The sequence below is a fragment of the Lissotriton helveticus genome, chromosome 10, assembly GCF_964261635.1.
Source record: "Lissotriton helveticus chromosome 10, aLisHel1.1, whole genome shotgun sequence".
In the NCBI taxonomy this organism is placed as follows: domain Eukaryota; kingdom Metazoa; phylum Chordata; class Amphibia; order Caudata; family Salamandridae; genus Lissotriton; species Lissotriton helveticus.
Genome location: NC_136071.1, coordinates 62940882 through 62961662, shown reverse-complemented (window position 1 = coordinate 62961662; position 20781 = coordinate 62940882). Strand labels below are relative to the sequence as shown.

At 47.9% G+C, this 20781-nt stretch overlaps 1 protein-coding gene across 1 annotated transcript in view; it reads right to left on the bottom strand.

Annotated features, from left to right (window-relative positions):
• Positions 1 to 20781, bottom strand: part of LOC144783905 (extracellular calcium-sensing receptor-like) — a gene marked incomplete at its 5' end in the record, with an annotated part of 98565 nt that overhangs the window by 26596 nt on the left and 51188 nt on the right. The window contains one exon of the mRNA XM_078662646.1: positions 1806 to 1929. Within this exon, the coding sequence (XP_078518772.1) occupies positions 1806 to 1929 (124 nt within the window). The remainder of the gene's footprint in view (positions 1 to 1805; positions 1930 to 20781) is intronic.

Genomic DNA, 20781 nt, shown 5'->3' with positions numbered 1-20781 from the left:
CAGACAGCAGTTTTCACATCTCATTTCAGATTGTGGGGCCTTTTCACTGCAAGAACATGTTTAGCATTACATATCTGCATGTCCTACTTTTAAACACCATATACAATACCTTATGGGCAGTATGGCCTAAATAACAGTGACTGATTAATTTTAAATGGAAGGTTGTGAGCGGCAAAAATTGTTTATTTCTACAGGTTGGATAGTGGTATTTAAACTGCCACATTTAAGCTTTAGTGATAGCCCTAAAGCCACGTTTTACACTGTCACTGTAGTGGATAGCACAATAGGTGCTACTGTTCTCTAGTGATATTTTCTATACAGGTCCTGGGTACATTTTGTACCATATACTAGGGGCATACAGGTAAGTTAACTAAACCAATTAACAGTATACCAATTCCAGCATCTTGAAAGGAGAAATACAGGCACTTTTCCATTGATTGTTAGGGTAACATACTTAAATGAAGACGGTTTCCTATGTGTGTCCATCCAACGATCCATTTGTGCAACAGTTGCCCATCCATGCACTCAACACTGATCCATTCACAGTCTCCATCCCATACATTGAACCTTCTTCCACACTGATCCCTTCTCTAGTATCATCCCAGTGTGTGATCTATACTACTATTATAAAGGAAGAACTTTGAGGCTTTGAGGCGGGTAAACTCGGGAACCACAGAGCCAATCCACACACCCGATACATAGTTGGAATCCTCAGGGTGTGCAGATGGACATAGGCTATATAAATTTTAAAAATAAATTATATTTAAAATATTTACATTTAAAAAAAGTAGTCCCCTCGAAGTATCGCCGGCCGCAACCTGCATGCTGACGTCGTCCAGGAGCGCAAGGAGGAGCGGCATCCAGGAACGCGAGGAGGAGCGGCGGACATGGCACGGGGGAAGAGCACTGACGAGCGGCACACAGGCGGTGAGCAGCAGCAGACCGGCGGAGCGGCGAGGAGCACTGAACTGAGGAGTGGCAGCTGAGCGGCGGACATGGCGCGGGGGAGGAGTACTGACGAGCAGCACACAGGCGGTGAGCAGCAGCGGAGCGGCGGAGCGGCGGAGCGGCGAGGAGCACTGAACTGAGGAGCGGCGGCTGAGGTAAGGCTCCGGGGGACAATATCGGGGCAGGAGGGGGACGGGGTACGCGGGGGACGGGGAGTTACGACAAAAAGGCTCTGGGGGACACTGTCGGGGCAGGCGGGGGTCGGGACAGGTGGGGGACCCTCTGGCATAATTGTGCTCAAGCTCCTGACTCCCGCCGGCCGCTCCATACTCTGTGAACTCCTACTCTTATCCCTGCAACCTCTGCTCATCCTCGCCTCCCTGCAAACAGAGCGCCAGAGCCCCACTTACCCAGAAAGCTCCCCAATGCCTCAGGCGCTGCTGCTGGCCACCACTGCAACACTGGACCTCTGGCATAATTGTGTGAGGTAAGCCTCCGGAGGACAATGTCAGGGCAGGCGGGGGTTGGGGCAGCCGGGGGACGGGGCGGACGGGGGCCCGGGCTGCTGGCCAATGTCTGGGCAGGCGGGGGTCGGGGAAGCCTGATTGCTCACGGACAAGGTCGGGACGGGCTGCTTGTAGATAATATAATGCTGCATTTTACTTATTGTCAGTGTCTTGTTGTTACATGTTGTTACATGTCTTACACCTGATGATGGGGAGATCCATTTTTTTCTGTGGAAAAAATTAACTGAATTCTGTGAAGCAAAGTAGTAAACATTTCAAATGTATCTTTCTATTCAGCTATGATTGAAAGCCTTTGTACAATCTGATATTTTTCTATAACACTGAACCCACCTGTTTGATTGATGATACTCCCATCTGGACAGGGCACACAGAAGAAGCAGCACACTGGATGCCCTGTCATTGCAGATTTTCTGTATCCTGGAGCACAGCTTTCACTGCAGACTGACAGAGGAACCTGGAGGGGCAACAGTAGGTAAAATGTGAAAGAATCTATAAAATGAATAATCATGTTGAACCATGTAATCAAATTAGATCACCGCTGCTGAAGTAGAAATAATTGGGACATACCAGAATATGCCACAACAGAAAAGCTATGTTATTAGGATAATGATATGAAAGGGATTTATATAGCGCACGGCCACTCCAAGGAGCATCATGGCACTTTGACTCCATATCTGAAAGGATGGTAGAATTTACTGTTCTCAGGCATTAAGAGGGAGGGATTAAACAAGTGTTTTGCAAACTGAATCCGTCAGGCTATAAAGCCAGGTTTGAGGGATTTTCTGAAATTCTGTTCGGAGGTGATTGCTCGAAGTTGGTAAGGCAATTTGTTCCATGCCTTGGCTCCTATGACTGCCAATGTTTTTCCTCCTTTTGTTGCCAGTCTAAATTTTGGGACCGTCATCAGATTGGCAATAATTAGAGTGGTACCCAAGAATACGAGACTGTGGGGCTCCTCTACTCCTGCCTCATACTTTAGTTAGAGACCCATCTTCCTATACTTAAATATTCCATACACTCATTTTCTCTCCTTCTCCAAGTATTGTTTTCTTACTTTCATGGCCATGTCTCAGTGTCCCACTCTACTTCTTCCTTTTCAAGTTGGACTTCCTGAATATCCCTTATTTTATCAGTTGTGCAACCAATCAAAACTTTGCCAACTCCTTCCTCCACCAATATTCACATTAAATACTTTGTCCCTTCAAGGAAGCCCTAGAGCCCCCTACAACACTACAGTAGCTCCATGTTCATCTTTAAATCAAATCATATGTTTTACCCTGTGACACGCCCACTACTGCTGTCCCCTTCCTATTGAACTTTTGACTTTTGACTTTTGACACATAGCCCAAAACAGTAGATTTTTCTTATCTTCTTCCACTGAGGCTATCTGCTGCTTTTCTCTAGTCTACACAAGTCATGGTTCATTAGAACCAAACATTCCAGTTGTGGACGTAAGCCCGTAAGCCCGAGGCTTCCAAAGATGTGGGGGAATTAACAGAGTGATGTCTTAGAAGGGATCGGACAGATGGTCGAGAGGCAAGAGATGATGCATTTGGGCGTCAATAAAAATACATATGAAACGAGAATAAAACAATAATGACATCTCAAGTAAAAACAGATAAAGTGACAAATCAGAGTAGGGAATGAAGAAGTAAAGTATGGAGAAAGAGAACCAGAAGAGGATACAAGAAGATACCACCAGGAATACTTATAACTCTTTCACAGCGTGAACCCTGACAGTCACTAAATGAACCTTGGAAGTACCCTCTGGTAGCTATGGTACAGAGTACACAGGCTCAAACTAGGGCAACATGTAAAGTATGTATGCAGTACCAAAACAGTAATAAAGTAAAAACACCAAAAACAAAATTAGACAAATAGTGCTAAACTTAATAAACAAAATGACATAAAAATAACAGAAATCCAATATGTAGAACCAGAATGAATTTTTTAAGTTTTATATAGAAATAGCAGCACAACCAAGGTGCAATTTCGGGCTGACCGTGATGGAGCAACAAGTGTATTGGTCCTGAGAAACATCTGGAAGTCAAAAAGATTGAAAATGTTTCTAAGTCCGACTAATCTGGAGGAAACCTTTTCAAAAGTTTCCAGACTTTTTCTGGTGCAGAATCAATCAAAAGAGTCAGTTTCTAAAGCCCGAGGACCTAAGGAGAGGCATTTAGAGTGCAAAGGGTTACAGGCAGAAGCCAACAGTAGAGTTCAGTCCAGGTCCTGTTGCCAGCGGTCAGTTGGATACTTTCAGGAGAAGACTTCTTGCAGCTTGTTGAGTCCCTGTAGCCACACAGGCGGTCAGCCAACTGACCGTTGAAGTTCAGGGTTTTGTCCTGGGTTCTGGGAGAGTGCGGCCCCTCACCTGAAAAGCAGGGAGTCTGCATGGGCGGCCCTAGGCATCTGGAAACGGTGCACCAGCACAGAGCCACCAAACCCCAGGGGCCACCACGCCAATATATATCCTTAATATAATAATCCTCTGAGGATGAATACATATTTGCGTGGCGGCCCCTGGCAGGGATTTGGCGGCCACTTCCAAACACCCTGACCCCCCCTCTTCACTGGACTCCGTGCTCCACCCCGCCCGCACCCTCTCTTCCGGGCCCCCTACCTACGCTCCCTGCCCAGGGCCGCCATGAGCCTAGAGCCGCCCCTGACGTCTGTAGGGGTGATGAGTGCTCAAAAATTGCCAACAGGTGGCAGAATGCTGAAAGAATAGGTAACAAAAAGGAACATAAAAGGAATGGCTCTCATGCATATCGTAGCTGTAAGCATTAACATGAACAAACCAGAGTCTGTCTATATTTGAAACGTGATGCCAAAGAGATTCAAATCAAGAGGACACGGATCAATTAGTTCAACATATCGACCATAAACACTCATTGTAGTCTGTTCAATAATTCATTTTTGAAGTGTTCATAATCACACAAAGTTTCTGTTTTCAATGTTACAGCGCGGTTTGCATTGTCCACATTATGCAATCTAAAAACACATGCAGAGTCTCTCCAAGAAGCGTGCTCCACTTAGCTAAATAATAGTACTGCTGTCGATGAATCCGAAGGGTGCTGGAGTCAAAAACAAGCCAGAGGGCTCCAAAGAAGCTGAAGTGAGGAGCTGAGAGACAACCAAGAACCCGCGTTGCAACAGGAAACAAAGCCAAGCACTGACAGGTGCGAAGCAATGGCTTTTATAGCCAATCAAGTTCAAGTTCAAAAATTTGTATAGCGCACTACTCACCCAGAGGGTCTCAAGGCGCTTGGGGAGGGGGGGGGTACATTACTTATCGAATATCCAGAATATCTGAAGGAGAGGTGGTTCTGTGTAAGGCGGAGGTGGGTGGGGAGAGAATTCCAGGTTTTGGCCGCTAAGTAGGAGAAGGATCTTCCCTCCATGGTGGATCTGTGGATGCGCGGAATTGCGGCGAGGGCTTGATTGGACGATCGTAGTTGGCGGGTGGGGGTGTAGAAGGACAGTCGTGCGTTGAGGCATTCTGGTCCTAGGTCGTAGAGGGCTTTGTGTGCGTGGGTGAGGAGACGGAACGTTATTCTCTTGTTGACGGGGAGCCAGTAGAGATCTTTCAGGTGGCCGGAAATGTGAGCTTGGCGGGGGATGTCTAGGATGAGTCTGGCTGATGCATTTTGGATGCGTTGGAGTTTTTTCTGTAGTTTGGCTGTGGTTCCGGCCTAAAGGGTGTTTCCGTAATCCAGTCGGCTTGTGACCAGTGCGTGGGTGATCGTTTTTCTTGTTTCAGTGGGGATCCAGCGAAAGATTTTTTTCAGTATGCGTAGGGTGTTGAAGCATGATGAAGAGACGGCCTTGACTTGTCTGGTCATCGAGAGGGAGGAGTCCAGGATGAAGCCCAGGTTACGTGCATGGTCCGTAGGTATGGGTGCGGTTCCCAGGGCCGGTGGCCACCATGAGTCGTCCCAGGCAGCGGGTGATGAACCTAAGATGAGGACTTCCGTTTTGTCCGAGTTCAGTTTTAAACAGCTATTCTTCATCCACTCGGCTACTTCTTTCATTCCTTTGTGTAAGTTGGTTTTGGCGGTGTTTGGGTCTTTGGTGAGGGAGAGGATCAGCTGGGTGTCGTCTGCGTAGGAGATGATGTTGAGGTTGTGTTGGTGGCGTGCGATGGATGCGAGGGGACTCATGTATACGTTGAAGAGGGTGGGACTGAGTGATGATCCTTGTGGTACACCGCAGATGACTTCGGTAGCCTCTGATCTGAAAGGGGGGAGGCGGACTCTCCGGGTTCTTCCGGCGAGTAATGCTTTTCCTTGTATTCCGACGTTGCTGAGGCGTTGTATGAGGGTGCTATGACAGATTGTGTCGAATGCTGCACAGAGGTCCAGTAGGATGAGGGCCGCTGTTTCTCCGTTGTCCAGTAGAGTTCGGATGTCGTCTGTTGCTGCGATGAGGGCGGTTTCGGTGCTGTGTTTGGCTCGGAAGCCAGACTGTGAGGGGTCGAGGGATTTGTTGGATTCGAGGAAGGCAGCAAGCTGACGGTTGACGGCTTTTTCAATGACTTTGGCAGGGAATGGGAGGAGCGAGATGGGGCGGTAGTTCTTAAGTTCAGTGGGGTCTGCTGTGGGTTTCTTCAGAAGGGCGCTGAGTTCGGCATGTTTCCAGCCTTCCGGGAAGGTAGCGGAGTTGAGGGAGCAGTTGATGACGTCACGGAGATGGGGTGCGATAATGGAATCTGCTTTGTTGAAAATGTGATGGGGACATGGGTCGGTTGGCGATCCCGAGTGAATGGAGTTCATCAAGCGGACGGTGTCTTCAGTGGTGATTGGGTTCCAGGCGCAAAGGTTGTTAGAGGGCGGTTTTGGTTTGGAGGTGGGTGGAGAGGATTGGTCTTCGGACTGGATTCCAAAGCTGTTATGTATGTCGGCGATTTTGTTGTGGAAGAATGAGGCCAGGGAGTCGCAAAGGTCTTGGGAGGGAGTGATGTCGTTGGAGCCGGCGGTGGGGTTGGTAAATTCTTTGACGATGTTGAATAGTTCCTTGCTGTTTTGGGCGTTGTTGTCAAGGCGATCCTTGATTGCTGATTTCTTGGTGGATCGGATCAGTTGGTGGTGTTTGCGGATGGCGTTCTTGAAGGTGGTCAGGTTGTCAGTGGTTGGGTTTTTTCTCCAGGTTTTCTCGAGGGTGCGACAGAGCTTCTTGGATTTCTTAAGGTCATCGTTGAACCAGGGGGCTTTTTTGCTGCCTTGCTTGATTTGATGGTTTTTCAAGGGTGCTAGTTTGTCAGCGCTGTGGGTGATCCATTGTGTGAGGTTGGTGGCTGCTTGGTTTGGGTCCGATGATTTGGCGGGAGGGTTTTGGAGAAGCGATGTGAAGAGCTGGTCGGTAGTAATTTTGTTCCAGTTTCTTCGGGGAATAGGTTGTGGGGGGTTGTGGGTCGTGATCTTTTTGTAGTTGAAGTGAACGCAGCTGTGGTCCGTCCAGTGGAGAGCTGTGGTGTGATTGAAGGAGACGTGCTTGCTGGAGGTGAAGATTGGGTCGAGCGTGTGTCCGGCATTGTGGGTGGGGGTATTGACAAGTTGTTCGAGTCCGAGGTTGGCCAGGTTGTCCAGAACAGTGGTGGAGTTGCTATCGTTTTTCTTTTCCAGGTGGAAGTTGAGGTCTCCCAGTAGAATGTAGTCCTCGGAGGGGAGGGCGTGTGGGCTGATGAAGTCAGTGATGTCTTCGCTGAATTGTGTGCGTGGTCCTGGTGGTCTGTAGATGAGGGTGCCTCTGAGTGTGGTCTTGGGGTCGGTGTGGATCTGGAAGTGAAGGTGTTCGGCGGTAGCAAGGTAATCGTCGGAACTGGTCGTGATGCGGATGGTGTTCTAATGGATGATGGCGATGCCTCCGCCTGTTTGGTTGGTGCGGTCCTTTCGGATGATCTTGTAGCCGTCCGGGATGGCAATGGCGATGTCGGGAGCTGATGAGGCGTTCATACAGGTTTCTGTAAGGAAGGCGACGTCCGGCGATGTAGTGTTGAGTAGGTTCCAGAGTTCAATGGCGTGTCTGTGGACCGAGCGGGTCTTGAGCAGGATGCACTTTAGGTGGTTAGTGTCTGACCTCTGTTTGGAGTTTGTGGATTTGGTGTGGGTCCTGATGCAGTCAAATTTGCAGGAGTGGCAGGTGAAGGGTCCATGTGTGTGTCCTGGGGTGGCTTGGTAGCAGTTAGGGAGTCGGCCGGGGTTAAGTGCTGAGAGGGTAGCTGCGTCGTATGTTAGGCGGGCAGAATGGGTCTTGCGGGGGCCAGGGGGTCTGGCTCTGGGCGCGGTCCAGGCGCGGACGGGCGTCAATTTTCTCACTTTCTACATACGACAGCTAGGTCTGACACATTAAATTTGGCTTTCTAGAGCCTTGTCACTGTAGGGACGTGGTAATATTAGTTTTTCATCAGTGCTGTTTTAAAATAGCAAGTATTCTGACTTGTGGACCCCATTTAACTTCCAGACCCTGGGTTCACTTCAACACCATATACTAGGGACGTGCATGCATGTCAAATGTGGGAATCAGGTATAAGCCAATATAACCATGTTTAAAGGCGTAGCACAGGCAGTTTGCTCCTGGTTAACAGGGGTAAAGTATACACAGTTTCAAAACTAGCAAAAACAGGGTTCAGAAAAAGGTGAAAAATCTGAGGTAACCACACAGAAAAAGAGGATTGCCTACACAGAGACTACATTCTGAGACTTTCGATAAATACAGGATACAGAGAGGATAAAATGTAGCAAGGGACACAGACAAAAATGAAAGGGGAGACAGAAATGATAGCATTATATGTAATGGTGTTGAAATTGAGGGTGGGCGTAGTTCGTGTAGTCGTGCTACGCGAAGCTACGCGAAGTGCACTTTGCACTACGCGAACTTCACGTAGCACTACGCGAGCTGCGTAGTAGCATGTTCGCACTGTGCAAGATGCGTTTTCAATGATTGCACAGTGCGGACAAGCATCTGGCACTGCAATCATTGAAAACGGCATTTTGCACAGTGCAAGCTGTAGTTTTCTGCCGCTCGAGTAGATTTTTACTCGAGCTGCAGCTTTCTCAATGCGGCCTGGTAGTTTCTCATCACGAGCGGTCGTGAGCATGCGCGACCACTCGCAATGAGAAACCTGACCTCCCCGCGTTGATAATCTCGCCGGGATGACATTTTGCTTGCTCGCGGTCGCGAACATGACGTTGAGGACCGCGAACAAGCAAAAAATTACCGCTGCACTACGCTATGCTGTGCTACACGTGTTTGAACTGTGCTACGTGCAGATCGCGTAGTTCAAAGTTGCGCAAACTTCGCAAACTAGGCGAGCGCAGCTTAGTGCTTTGCCCAGGGTTAGTTGAAACGGTAAAAACATCCTCTCAGAGCACCACAAGATGAAAAAGAGGAAGATGCTGAGCAACAAATCTATACTACTATTATAAAGGAAGAACTTTACACCTTTGAGGCGGGTAAACTCGGGAACCACAGCGCCATTCCACACACCCGATACATCATTGTAATCGTCAGGGTGTGCAGATGGACATAGGCTATATAAAGTATAAAAATATTTGTTATTTAAAAAGTTAACATTTAAAAAAAAAGTAGTCCCTTGGAAGTAGAGCCGGCTGTGACCTGCGTGTTGACGTTAGGAGCGTGGGAAGGAGCGGCGTCCTGGAAGGTGAGTGACCTGCAGTTGGGGTTCCAGAAGCGGCAGGTATGTGCCCCTGCCAGCATGTCTAAATTTCCGCCAGCTGCTGCCTAAAAGCCACCTCATGCTTTCACTGAGTCTGCCCACCAGACTCGAGTCTCTCTCTCATGGCGCAAAACACTAAGTGCAGTCTGCTCAGTCAAGCTGGCCAGAGGGAGCAGGGCCGGACCGCCGGGACGAGAGTGCCAACAGAGCCTGGATGAAGAACAGGCTGCAGAGTGCACCATCGATGTAGCAGCAGTCACGGACAGGCATAGTCTCCGACAGTCACAAGTAAGTGATTTAGTCGGTGACGGGGCACTAAGGTTAGCACGTGCATACATGCAAAATTGGTAGCGGGAGTGGCAACTAAGGGCCAGATGTAGGTCGGTCGGTAATGGTCGAAAATCGGTATTTTCGGCCGTTACCGACCGGTATCGAGGTTTCGGGATGTAGGAGTCCCAAAAAAGGCCGAATCGGTAAAAATTCCAAATCGGAAAAGTTACCGTGTCGGAACTATACCGAATCGGAAATTAAACCGAATCAGAAAATATACCGATTCGGTAACCAAACAGATTCGGTAAAAATTACGGAATCGGAAAAATCACCGATTCGGTACAATACCGAATCGGAAAAAACAGAATCGGGAAATTTTCCGAATCGGTATCGTTATCGAATCGGTAACATTACCGATTCGGTAGAATACCGATTCAACTCAACATTGAGATGTAGGAAAGCTCTGAAATACCGATTTATCGTCAAAATCGGTATTTAAGATTCGGTATTTAACATAGATTTGAATCAGGTGGTAACCAGGTGCAACCTATAAAAAAGGACCCAAAATGCATTTCTGCTTGCACCATGGCAGCTTTCTATGTCATAGCAAGACGGCTACGGTTACAGCAGGATGGAGAGAGGGAATGGCAGAGAGAGGAGCAGGTGTATAGAGAGCGCCTCACCCTGTCCATGCAGACAGATGCAGAGATCCTACAGAGGTACAGGCTGGACCCAGAGACCATCTTAGAGCTCATTAGGGACCTCCAACCCCTGTTGCAGCACCCCACCCCAAGGGCACACGCAATCCCAGTGCACATGCAGGTGCTATGCAGCCTACACCTGCTTGCGTCTGGCAGCTTTCAAAGTGCAGTAGCTGCGGTCGGAGGGGTGAGCCAGAGCTGCCTGTCCCGGTTCTTCCACAAGTTCCTAGACACCATGATTGAAAGGATGTACCAATACATTTCCTTCCCTGCAACCCATGCAGAACTGGTACAGACAAAAGCAGACTTCTACCAGATGGCAGGATTACCCCACATCATTGGCTGCATAGATGGCACACACATTCCGATTTGTCCCCCTGCTGACACTAATGTTGGCACAAAGTTACTGCACTGATGTGCAACACATTTAACAAAAACAGAATATGTGGGGATTGTAAATAGTCTGTTTGCATCACCCACCCTGGCAGTCTTACTTCTTGCTGCGCTTAGCTGACCCACTTGGATGTGGCTCACCCCCTTCTGTGTGTCCTGCTGCCTCAGCGGAGCGCCTGCTGCTCCGGCGCGGCTCAGATACAGCGCTGGCCGGGCTGCTGCGGCTGCTGCTGTCCCTAGCCTCACCCACATCCAGGGCAGGGTTCACCACCGTATTTGAAATTATTAGTGCCTCCATGGCAGTGGTGATGCAGGACATGCCCCTGGTCACCTCAGCAGTGTTCTTGGTGAGGCAGTCCTCCATGTTAGCCCCTCGACGGCATAGCTTGGCGGTAGCTACAGCAAGGCGGTTGAGTGACCTGTTTTGCAGCCGGGCATCCCTGCGCCTACAGTGCTCGTGCTCCTCCATCTTACTGCATAGCTGGGTAATGGCAGTAGTCATGCGCCCCAGTCCATTAGCAATTTCCTTGTTGCTGTCAACTAAACTATTGAACCCTTTTCTCATCTCCCCCATGTGCAGGTTGTGCTCCCGCAATTGGCGATGGCAAGCCAGGATCAACTTGGCCTGCATCCTTCGGATCCGGACCATACTCCCCTCCAGCCCTTGAAATAAACTGCCCTCACGTGCTGGTAAAGCAGGGCTGGATGTGCGTGGCCTGCGCCGATTGCTGCTGTCCTGCTGTGTGGGCTGGTGTGCCACGGGTGTTGCAGGGGTGGGTGCTGGAGCCTGAGCCGCTGCTCCCTCCATGATGTTCAATGGTGCAACGGTGATCCTCCTGGCAGGAGATGTGGCAGGTGGTGGGTCGGTCTGTGTTGGTGATTTTTCAGGTGAGAACTGCAATGGGGGCGTAAGTGACAGTAGGGGGGAGTGTGGAAATGAGAGGGTATGTCCTGTGTCTTCCTCATAGCCCACGGCACTGCTGTTCTCCTCCTCCTCCTCCTGTGATGGTACAATGCTGCTTTGCCCTGCCACCGCACTGTCTGATGCTGCTGGAGCTGGAGCTTGTGTAGCTGCTGCTCCACTTCCTGATGGTGCCCCTAGGTGTAAAGAAGCATATGTGAACTGAGTGCAAATGTCTAACAGTCACTACAATAAAAACATTGCACATATCATTTTCAATACTCTGATTCATTTTCTAGGTGCATTTCATTTGAATGTGCACTGGCATTTGTTACTACATACAGCTGACTACATTTTCCATGATGCATTGCTCATGTATGTTGCAAGCAGTACTGGGCTGGGGTTTGGCTGTGCATTGGGGCTAAAGGGGAGGTGTCTGGTAGGGTGTTTCATGCTGCGCATGCTTCTTACCTTTTGCTGTGGCTCTGGATGAGCTGTCGAGGTCCCCGACTCCCACCACACTCTCTCTCTCAATTGTCGTGGACACAAGTTCCTCAAGGTCAGTGAGGGGTGGCGCCGGGTTCCTGCCTCCACCTGTTAGTCCTGCCTGCTTGTGCAGCTCGGCCAGTTTCCTCTTTGTGAGGCTGCGAATGTCGTAAAACCTCTTCTTGAGGTCGTCCAGGCTCCTGTGGGTGACACCAACTGCATTCACCCTCCCAGCAATTGCAATCCACAGGTTTCTCTTGGTGCTCTCTGGGACTGTGAGGGACTGCCTCCCAAACAGCTGCCTGTGTACCCTCAACACCTCCTCCACCAACATTTGCAGCTCCTTGGTGCTGAACTTGGCCTTGCGCTTGCGCTCAGCCTTCTGGCTCTCAGAGCTGCTTGCCATTTCCACACAGTTCAGGATACTGCTACCACTGCTGCTCACTCAAAATGCTCAGCTCAGACTGCCTCTCCAGAAAGTTCTGATGAGTTGCACCTGCCTGGGTAGCCACTCCCTGCTAGGGTGGGAGAGGGTGCTTCCACCTCATTGGCTGTTGTCATTAGTTTCACTTTTACTCTCTCGCCGATTCCGTGTTTGCCGATTCGGTATTTACCGATTCGGTAATTGCCGAATCGGCTAATTCCGAATCGGTAAATACCGAATCGGTATTTACAATGCATTCCTATGGGCCTTTTGGCCCATGGGGGTGTATAGCATTTACCGAATCGATAGTTGCCGAGTCGGTATTCGCCGATTCGGTACTTACCGATTCGGCAACTATCGAATCGGTAATTATCGAACCCCGATACCGATTGTTACCGATTCGGTAATTTACCGATTTTTTTTACCTACATTTCATTTACCGATTTCAAAATACCGATTCGGTATGATTCAGTATTTTAAAATCGGTATATGCATTTTACCTACATCGGGCCCTAAATGTGGAAAGTTAGTAACCCTGAGTGCTGAGCAAGGCTGTGTACACGGTACAAAATAATACATCTCTCTGAAACATTTTTAAAACTATCCCGCCCGTCGGATCAGCTGAACTCCCCACGGACTGTTTCCCACAAGCATACACCAGCGGGGGCCCCCTCCTATGCAACTACTGCTGAGCTACACAATTTAATCATGCCCGGGCCAGTTCTTTCTGCGGTGGAAGTCGTTGCGGCGAGGTGCTGCCAGTGCCTGCACAATTGACATTACTCAAATCTACTCATTAAATATGTTGTGCTTCAGTGAGGTATCTCTTTTCAGTGCACTCTACATTTTATTAATAGCACTAGCGCGCCAACAGTGCTGCCCCCTACTTAATGTGGTCAGCGCCTGCCAGTGTGTGCCGGTGTAGTTGCTCTGTGACAGCCCATAACTGGAAACAAATATATGAAGGAGCCCCTCTGTTCATCTGGGAAGTGTCCTGCTCTGTATTCGCATTTCATTACGCCAATGCAACTTAGTCTTGTTGTAGAGGGCGGCCTGCTTTGAAATTGTTTAGGACACTAGCAAATTTAAATTGATTCGAACCCCCTTTGTTATGCACATGCACTGACTGCATCTGATCTCCATGACCGCGTTTTTGTACAAACGTTTACATTTTATTTCCAACAGGTTGTTTTCTTTAGTGCGTTATGGCATCTAGAGGTCACCTAAAAGCGCTGGGAATTCTGGAGTCAGTTTTCATCTTTCAGAGTGTTGTCATCCTAACGTGGTGTCCTGCTCTCCACAAGCGGCCTTAGCAGCATATTGTTTGTAAGACCTGAACGCTTCTCTTTAGACAAAACATTTTTTTGAAAAGCAATATGAAAACGGAAAAGGCAGAAATAGTCCAATCTTAGAAAGTGGCTTAAAAGTCTTTCCAGCGCTTATTTTTGTTTTAAAGGGCATTATTTCTGATATTTAGCTTTTTCCATGGACATAAGTGCTTGGTTTTATTGTGCCTGTACGAGTGCAGGGTGAGTGGTGTTCCAGTGGGAGTGCAGGGTGAGTGGTGTTCCTGTAGGAGTGTAGGTTGTGCAGTGTTCCTGTATGAGTGCAGGGTAAGCAAATGTGCCTGTATGAGTGCAGGGTGAGCAGTGTTCCTGTATGACTGCAGGATGAGCAGTGTTCCTGTATGAGTGCAGGGTGAGCTGTGTGCCTGTATGACTGCAGGGTGAGCTGTGTGCCTGTATGAGTGCAGGGTGAGCGGTGTGCCTGTATGAGTGCAGGGTGAGCGGTGTGCCTGTATGAGTGCAGGTTGAGTGGTGTTCCGGTGTTAGTGCAGGGTGAGTGGTGTTCCTGTATGAGTGCAGGTTGCGCAGTGTTCCTGTATGAGTGCAGGGTGAGCAAGTGTGCCTGTATGAGTGCAGGGTGAGCAGTGTTCCTGTATGAGTGCAGGGTGAGCAGTGTTCCTGTATGAGTGCAGGGTGAGCAGTGTTCCTGTATGAGTGTAGGGTGAGTGGTGTTCCTGTGTGAGTGCAGAGTGAGTGGTGTTCCTGTGTGAGTGCAGAGTGAGTGGTGTTCCTGTGTGAGTGCAGAGTGGTGTTCCTGTATGAGTGCAGGGTGAGTGGTGTTCCAGTGTGAGTTGTGTTCCTGTATGAGTGTAGGTTGCGCAGTGTTCCTGTATGAGTGTAGGGTGAGTGGTGTTCCTATATGAGTGCAGTGTGAGCAGTGTTCCTGTATGAGTGTAGGGTGAGTGGTGTTCCTGTCTGAGTGCAGAGTGAGTGGTGTTCCTGTATGGGTGCAGGGTGAGTGGTGTTCCAGTGTGAGTAGTGTTCCTGTATGAGTGTAGGTTGCGCAGTGTTCCTGTATGAGTGTAGGGTGAGTGGTGTTCCTATATGAGTGCAGGGTGAGCAGTGTTCCTGTATGAGTGTAGGGTCAGTGGTGTTCCTGTGTGAGTGCTGGGTGAGTGGTGTTCCTGTATGAGTGCAGGATGAGTGGTGTTCCAGTGTGAGTAGTGTTCCTGTATGAGTGTAGGTGGTGCAGTGTTCCTGTATGAGTGCAGGGGGAGCGGTGTGCCTGTATGAGTGCAGGGTGAGTGGTGTTCCAGTGTGAGTGCAGGGTGAGTGGTGTTCCTGTATGAGTGCAGGGTGAGTGGTGTTCCTGTGTGAGTGCAGGGTGAGTGGTGTTCCTGTGTGATGCAGGGGGAGTGGTGTTCCTGTATGAGTGCAGGGTGAGCAATGTGCCTGTATGCGTGCAGGGTGAGTGGTGTTCCTGTGTGAGTGCAGAGTGAGTGGTGTTCCTGTATGAGTGCAGGGTGAGTGGTGTTCCTGTATGAGTGTAGGGTGAGTGGTGTTCCTGTGCCAGTGCAGAGTGAGAGGTGTTCCTGTATGAGTGTAGGGTGAGCAGTGTTTCTGTTTGAGTGCAGGGTGAGCCGTGTGCCTGTATGAGTGCAGGGTCAGCGGTGTTCCTGTATGAGTGCAGGGTGAGCAGTGTTCCTGTATGAGTGCAGGGTGGAGCCAATAGAGTAAGTGAGTGGTGCCAGTGAGGAAGTGGGTGGAGCTGGGGGCAGTGGGTGTGGCCTCCTACAAAATGTGAGCACCTGCACTTAATATTTTACAAATTAAGCACTGGGTGGCAGAAAGATAACCCCTCCGTGGCTCTGCTGGGATGTACAGGGAGGGTCAAGGACATGCCAGCTGGATACCGCTGTGAATTGCTTTTTACCGGTAAAAGGGATGCGTCACTGGAAGCATGCAATTGTTTTCTCTCACAAACAGACAACATTCATCTCCAGGCACCCAGAGTAGTGTGCGCACATTTATCAGAAGCATGCTACAGTGCAGGTAGTTGCAATCTGCAAAGCAGTGTGGAGATTCAAGGTGGCCTCGCTCTCTGGGAATCTTGGTCACTGAGCAGTCCCCTTCTTACACCCCTTTGCCTTTCATGAATTATAGGAAGGCCCACTGGAGTTATGTGACTGTGGGGCTGCAGGGCTTTTCGCATAATTGTACATTTGCCGCATTTGCCACATAATCCATCCATCATCTGCCTCATTTTCTGCAGAGTTTAACAAAAAAAGTTTCTAGCCCAGTTGAAAAGTTAGAAAAAACACAGCGACATGTTGCCGTGCTGTGGAAAGACCTTCACAAAGATTAACTGGTCACCTTTCTATAACTTATTGCTATATTTGGGTGTTAAACTGGTAGTAATGAGGTACAACTAATGAACAGACACTGCTATCAAGTTAAAAATTTCAAAATCTATACTACTATTATAAAAGAAGAACTTTGCACCTTTGAGGCGGGTAGACTCAGAAACCACAAGGCCAATCCACACACCCGATGCATCATTGTAATCGTCAGGGTGTGCAGATGGACATAGGCTATATAAAGTATAACAAATATGCATTATTTAAAAAATTAACATAAAAAAAATAGTCCCTTCGAAGTAGCGCCGGCCGCGACCTGCGTGCTGAGGTCAGGAGCACGGGGAGGAGCGGCGTCCAGGAACGCGAGGAGGAGCGGCGGACATGGCGCGGGGGAGGAGCGGTGACTAACGGCAGAATGGCGGTGAGGACCGGCGGACAGGTGGGAGGAGCAGTAAGCGGCGAGGAGCGGCGGAGCGGTGAAATGAGGAGCGCGGGGGAGGAGAGGCAGCTGAGGTAAGGTTCTGGGCAGGCGGGGGTCGGGGCAGGCGGGGGACGGGGTGGGCGGGGGCACAGGCTGCTTGACAATGTCGGGGCGGGCGGGGGGCCGGGCTGCTGCACAATGTGCAGTGAAATGAGGAGCACGGGGGAGGAGCGGGGGCTGAGGTAAGGCTTCGGGCAGGCGGGAGTCGGGGCAGGCGAGGGACGGGGCGGGTGGGGGCCCGGTCTGCTTGACAATGTCGGGCGTGTGGGGGGGTCGGGCTGCTGCACAATGTCGGGGCGGGCGGGGGTCGGGGGTCGGGGAAGCCTGATTGCTCCCGGACAAGGTCGGGACGGGCTGCTAGTAACTAAATAAGCTAATAAAAGAGACTCAAATGATGCTTGGCAAAAAAGATATATGAGGGTGTAGACAGACATTACCTTAGAAGCAACATAAACAAAATGGTTTCACATGATTGGAGCAAAACAAATACATTTGTTGGAGGGTTTATGGATTCATTTAAGATGTTGCATTGAAAAATAAGGCGAAAAGAAGGTTCATAGGAAGTAACGAGGGAATTGGTAGGGAGGCTGTGAGTTCCGGCTAAGATGGAGAATAAAAGTTTGGCATTTTACAAAAGCGTTATTTGTAAGAAATATAAAAAAAAATTAAACAAATTGTCTATCAATATCTAAATACATGTAAGTAATTAGACACACACATTTTGGTGGAACAACCTGAATATGATATCATGAGGAGTATAGGGTGCAAGGGCGAGGACAAATAAATGCAGTGGGTGGATCTGGACATGGATATTTTACTACAAATAATTTCGCTGACTGCCTACTGTCATTCCTAAGCAAGGTAATGTTCAAAAGTGTGTGGATTTCACGAAAGGTAATTTGTTGGAGTCTTATAAATAGAAGTTTCATGGGAGGTAGCAATATTCTGTGGGAAAAGGATATTATGGATGTGGGAAATGGAGATGTGTCTTATTTAGGTTTTTACATATGGTGGGTGTTGTACTTGGTCCTTTCTACAGGGTCATCTCTAAACTTTTTTGCCCTCAACTCCTGTTTTCTGAACCCGTGCTAATTCTCTATCCTCAAAACATGGTAAGACCGGCTTATACCCTATGGTAAGTTCAGGTGTGACTGGAAGAGCCATCACTGGCAGGATAGGAGGGAGGAGATGGGACCAGGCCCACTTACACTTGAATAGGCTGTGCCCCCTTCATACAAAGGGCTACATACCCCCTGTAGTTAGTCTGAAGCCAGGGTCAGGAAGGCATGGCATCTGTGCACTTCAAATGCCTGCCTCTAGAAGCTTCTCCGCACTTTAAAGGTACAGCTGGGTATAAATACTGGACCTCAGACACCAACTCCTCAGTACACTTCTGGACCCGTGGATACTCTGCCTGGGAATAAGGACTACTGGGCTGCAGAAAAAACTGCCACTCTGCTGGATGGCTGCTCTGAAGGACTGCTGCCCTGTTGTGCTGACTTACTGCATCCTGACCTCTTGCCTGGGTGAGAAGGACTTGACATGCATCTCTTGAACTGAGAGCCCAGACTGACTCCAAGGATAGTTGGCTGACCTTGTGATCTGAAGCCTCAGGGACGCAACAAGCTTCCAACAACCTGGCACCTGCCCTGGACTCTGCCATATGTTAGTCTACCCTGCCAAGATGTGCCACCACAGTCCTGGATCCTGGCCAGCCTCTGTGAATCCAGTAGAACCGGTGCATCTCTCTGCTGCATGGTGCCAACCTGAGCTGAACTAATGCATCACAGCTGCTGCATGGATGGAACCCAAAGCAAAGACCTGCATTGCCCTCACATCCCCATCAGCACTGTTGCTGTGTGATGCAACTTAAGCATAGGCCCTCACATCCTCATCAATGGCAGTCTCAACAACGAAGTTGGACTCTGCTCTACAGTCTTTCACCTCCTTGGAACTGACACATCACCCTGACTGCACGCTGCAGCCTTGACGCCAGCCCTGTTGACGCAATTCCCTATGATGAGGCAGGTCCTCGAATCGCAGCCTCACTGCATCTTGGAACCGATGCATCGCTTCAACTGCACACCACATTTTTTATAGGAATCTTCTCAATATTCTGCAAACCAGGATTTAAGGTACTTTGGTCAGCAGGTGTAATTGGGTCTCAGTAGCTATTCCGTGCTCAATTGCTGTTGGCCTGAACTTGTGACTTTGTCCTGGTCTGGTGCAACCAAATATCTACTGTTGGCGCTTTGCACTTTTTGGTGCTATTTTCACAAAAATTGCATATATCTGATTCTATTGATTCACTTTATGTCATATTAGTCTTGTTTTATTTATGAAATAAAGTTATTTTTTTCTTACTTGGTGTGGGGTCATTTTTGTGTGGTGTTTTCACATTTGTGTGGTATTTTCATTGTATTACTATTTGAAGTGTTGTACAAATACTTTACTCATTGCCTCTAAGTTATGCCTGACTGCTCTGTGCCAAGCTACCAGATGGTTGAGGACAGGTTCATGCATGGTTGGCTTGGGCCTCACCCTGACAAAAACTGTGGTTGATGCTTGCCTATAGTTCACACCCCAGTCAAACCACAACCCACATGTTTTACAATGGGCTGTTTGGGAGAGAGAAGTGAGACATGGATGTTGAACACTCTGTGGTGTATATCACCTTTTTGTAAATTCAAAGGGTTTAAAGAGATCTGAGGAACAAATCTGGGAATCAGAATTTGGGTCACTTTGTTGTTGTCATGTCCCACACCAATAGCAATAGTAGGGAAAAGAGTGGAGGTTGTTAATGTGAAGATATTAACAACCTTATGTTGGTAAAAGGAGATTCAAGGTTGCCACAGTTATTGCTGATGTTCCTGAATTTGTGAAGCTGAAAGAAAAGATTTAAATGCTAATAATTCATTCAGGCGTGCATAACTTTATGCCAGACTACAGTTGTAGACCTGAGAAAGATGATTTAAAATCATTTCGTGATTTCAAGTTGTTAATGGCTCACATTGCAAATGATAACACAATTGCTACCAACCAGGGCATGTAAGGGTTCCAGGAAACTGGCAGATGTAGGCAAGGACAGAAGGGAAGGGAATATTTTGTTAGCTGGCTGCTGAAAGAAGAAGAGTATTAGATGGTTTAAACATCAAGACTTGATAGGGAAGTAAATGTATATAATTATATATTACAATACTATTTAACATAATTTTTTTTGTTCAAGTTACATATTATTTTTTTACTTATACTTAACCACGGAGTGACTCCTTAGTCGGGAAAGGGGGGTAGATTTTCCTATAGTAAAATATAGGGAAAATTACAGACATTTATTAAATGTCTCAATAGTTTCTTTTTAGTAACTATTACTGTAAAATACAAAAGAAAAAATGCCTCAGATTCATTACCTTATATTTTAATTCATTCATTAAATACTGAAAATGAAATTAAAGTAAATGTTCCTGGAGCTGAAATTAAAAAGTAAATTCACATGCATATTATTATGCATTAGTGAGTATGGAATTAATTAAAGTAGTTTAAATATATTTTGATACAAACTAATTGTTATACATTTTTTAGAAATAGTTAAATATTTTTTAATTTAATAGTAATTGTGTTTTCATTTCATGTATTTTTTTAGCAATAGATTATATATATTTTTTATTTAAACTATTTACATCATTTATTTTAATTTAACATTATTTCAAGTTCCTGCATCCATTATTTTCTATTTTCTATGGCAGGGTGTTACTCGTATACATGGCCCTCCGCAACATTGGACCATCGGACCTAAAAACTGCCTCTACTTCCACGGACCCAAGAGACACCTCTGATCAGCTGACCTCTCCCTAGCTACCGTCTGACACATCTACAAGACCAGAACGGCAATGAAAGTCTTTCTCCTACCTAGCAGCCAAGGCCTGGAACAACTTCCTCCTCCACCCCGACAAACACCTACACTGCTCAAGTTCAGGAAGGACCTCAAGACCTGGATTTTTGTATCCCCGGCACTCAACGTAGCCCCCCCCCCTCCCCCCAACCCTAGTGCCTTGAGACCCTTGCGGGTGTGTAGCTGCACTTCACCAACCACTGATTGATTGATTGATTGATTGATCTCAGTGTCAGTGGTTGGCCATGCGTGGTGTTGGATTTAGTACTGTCTCTTTTTGGAAACAGTAGCTTACATTCTAAATTTGGCTTTCACAAGTAGAGATGTGTACACTGCTGGGCACCTTTACATACAGATTTTGTGTATAGACCAAAGGTTTCCAAATTTATCAAAAGTGTAAGAGTAAATGAAATGTGTAAATTACTGCAAATTACTGCGAC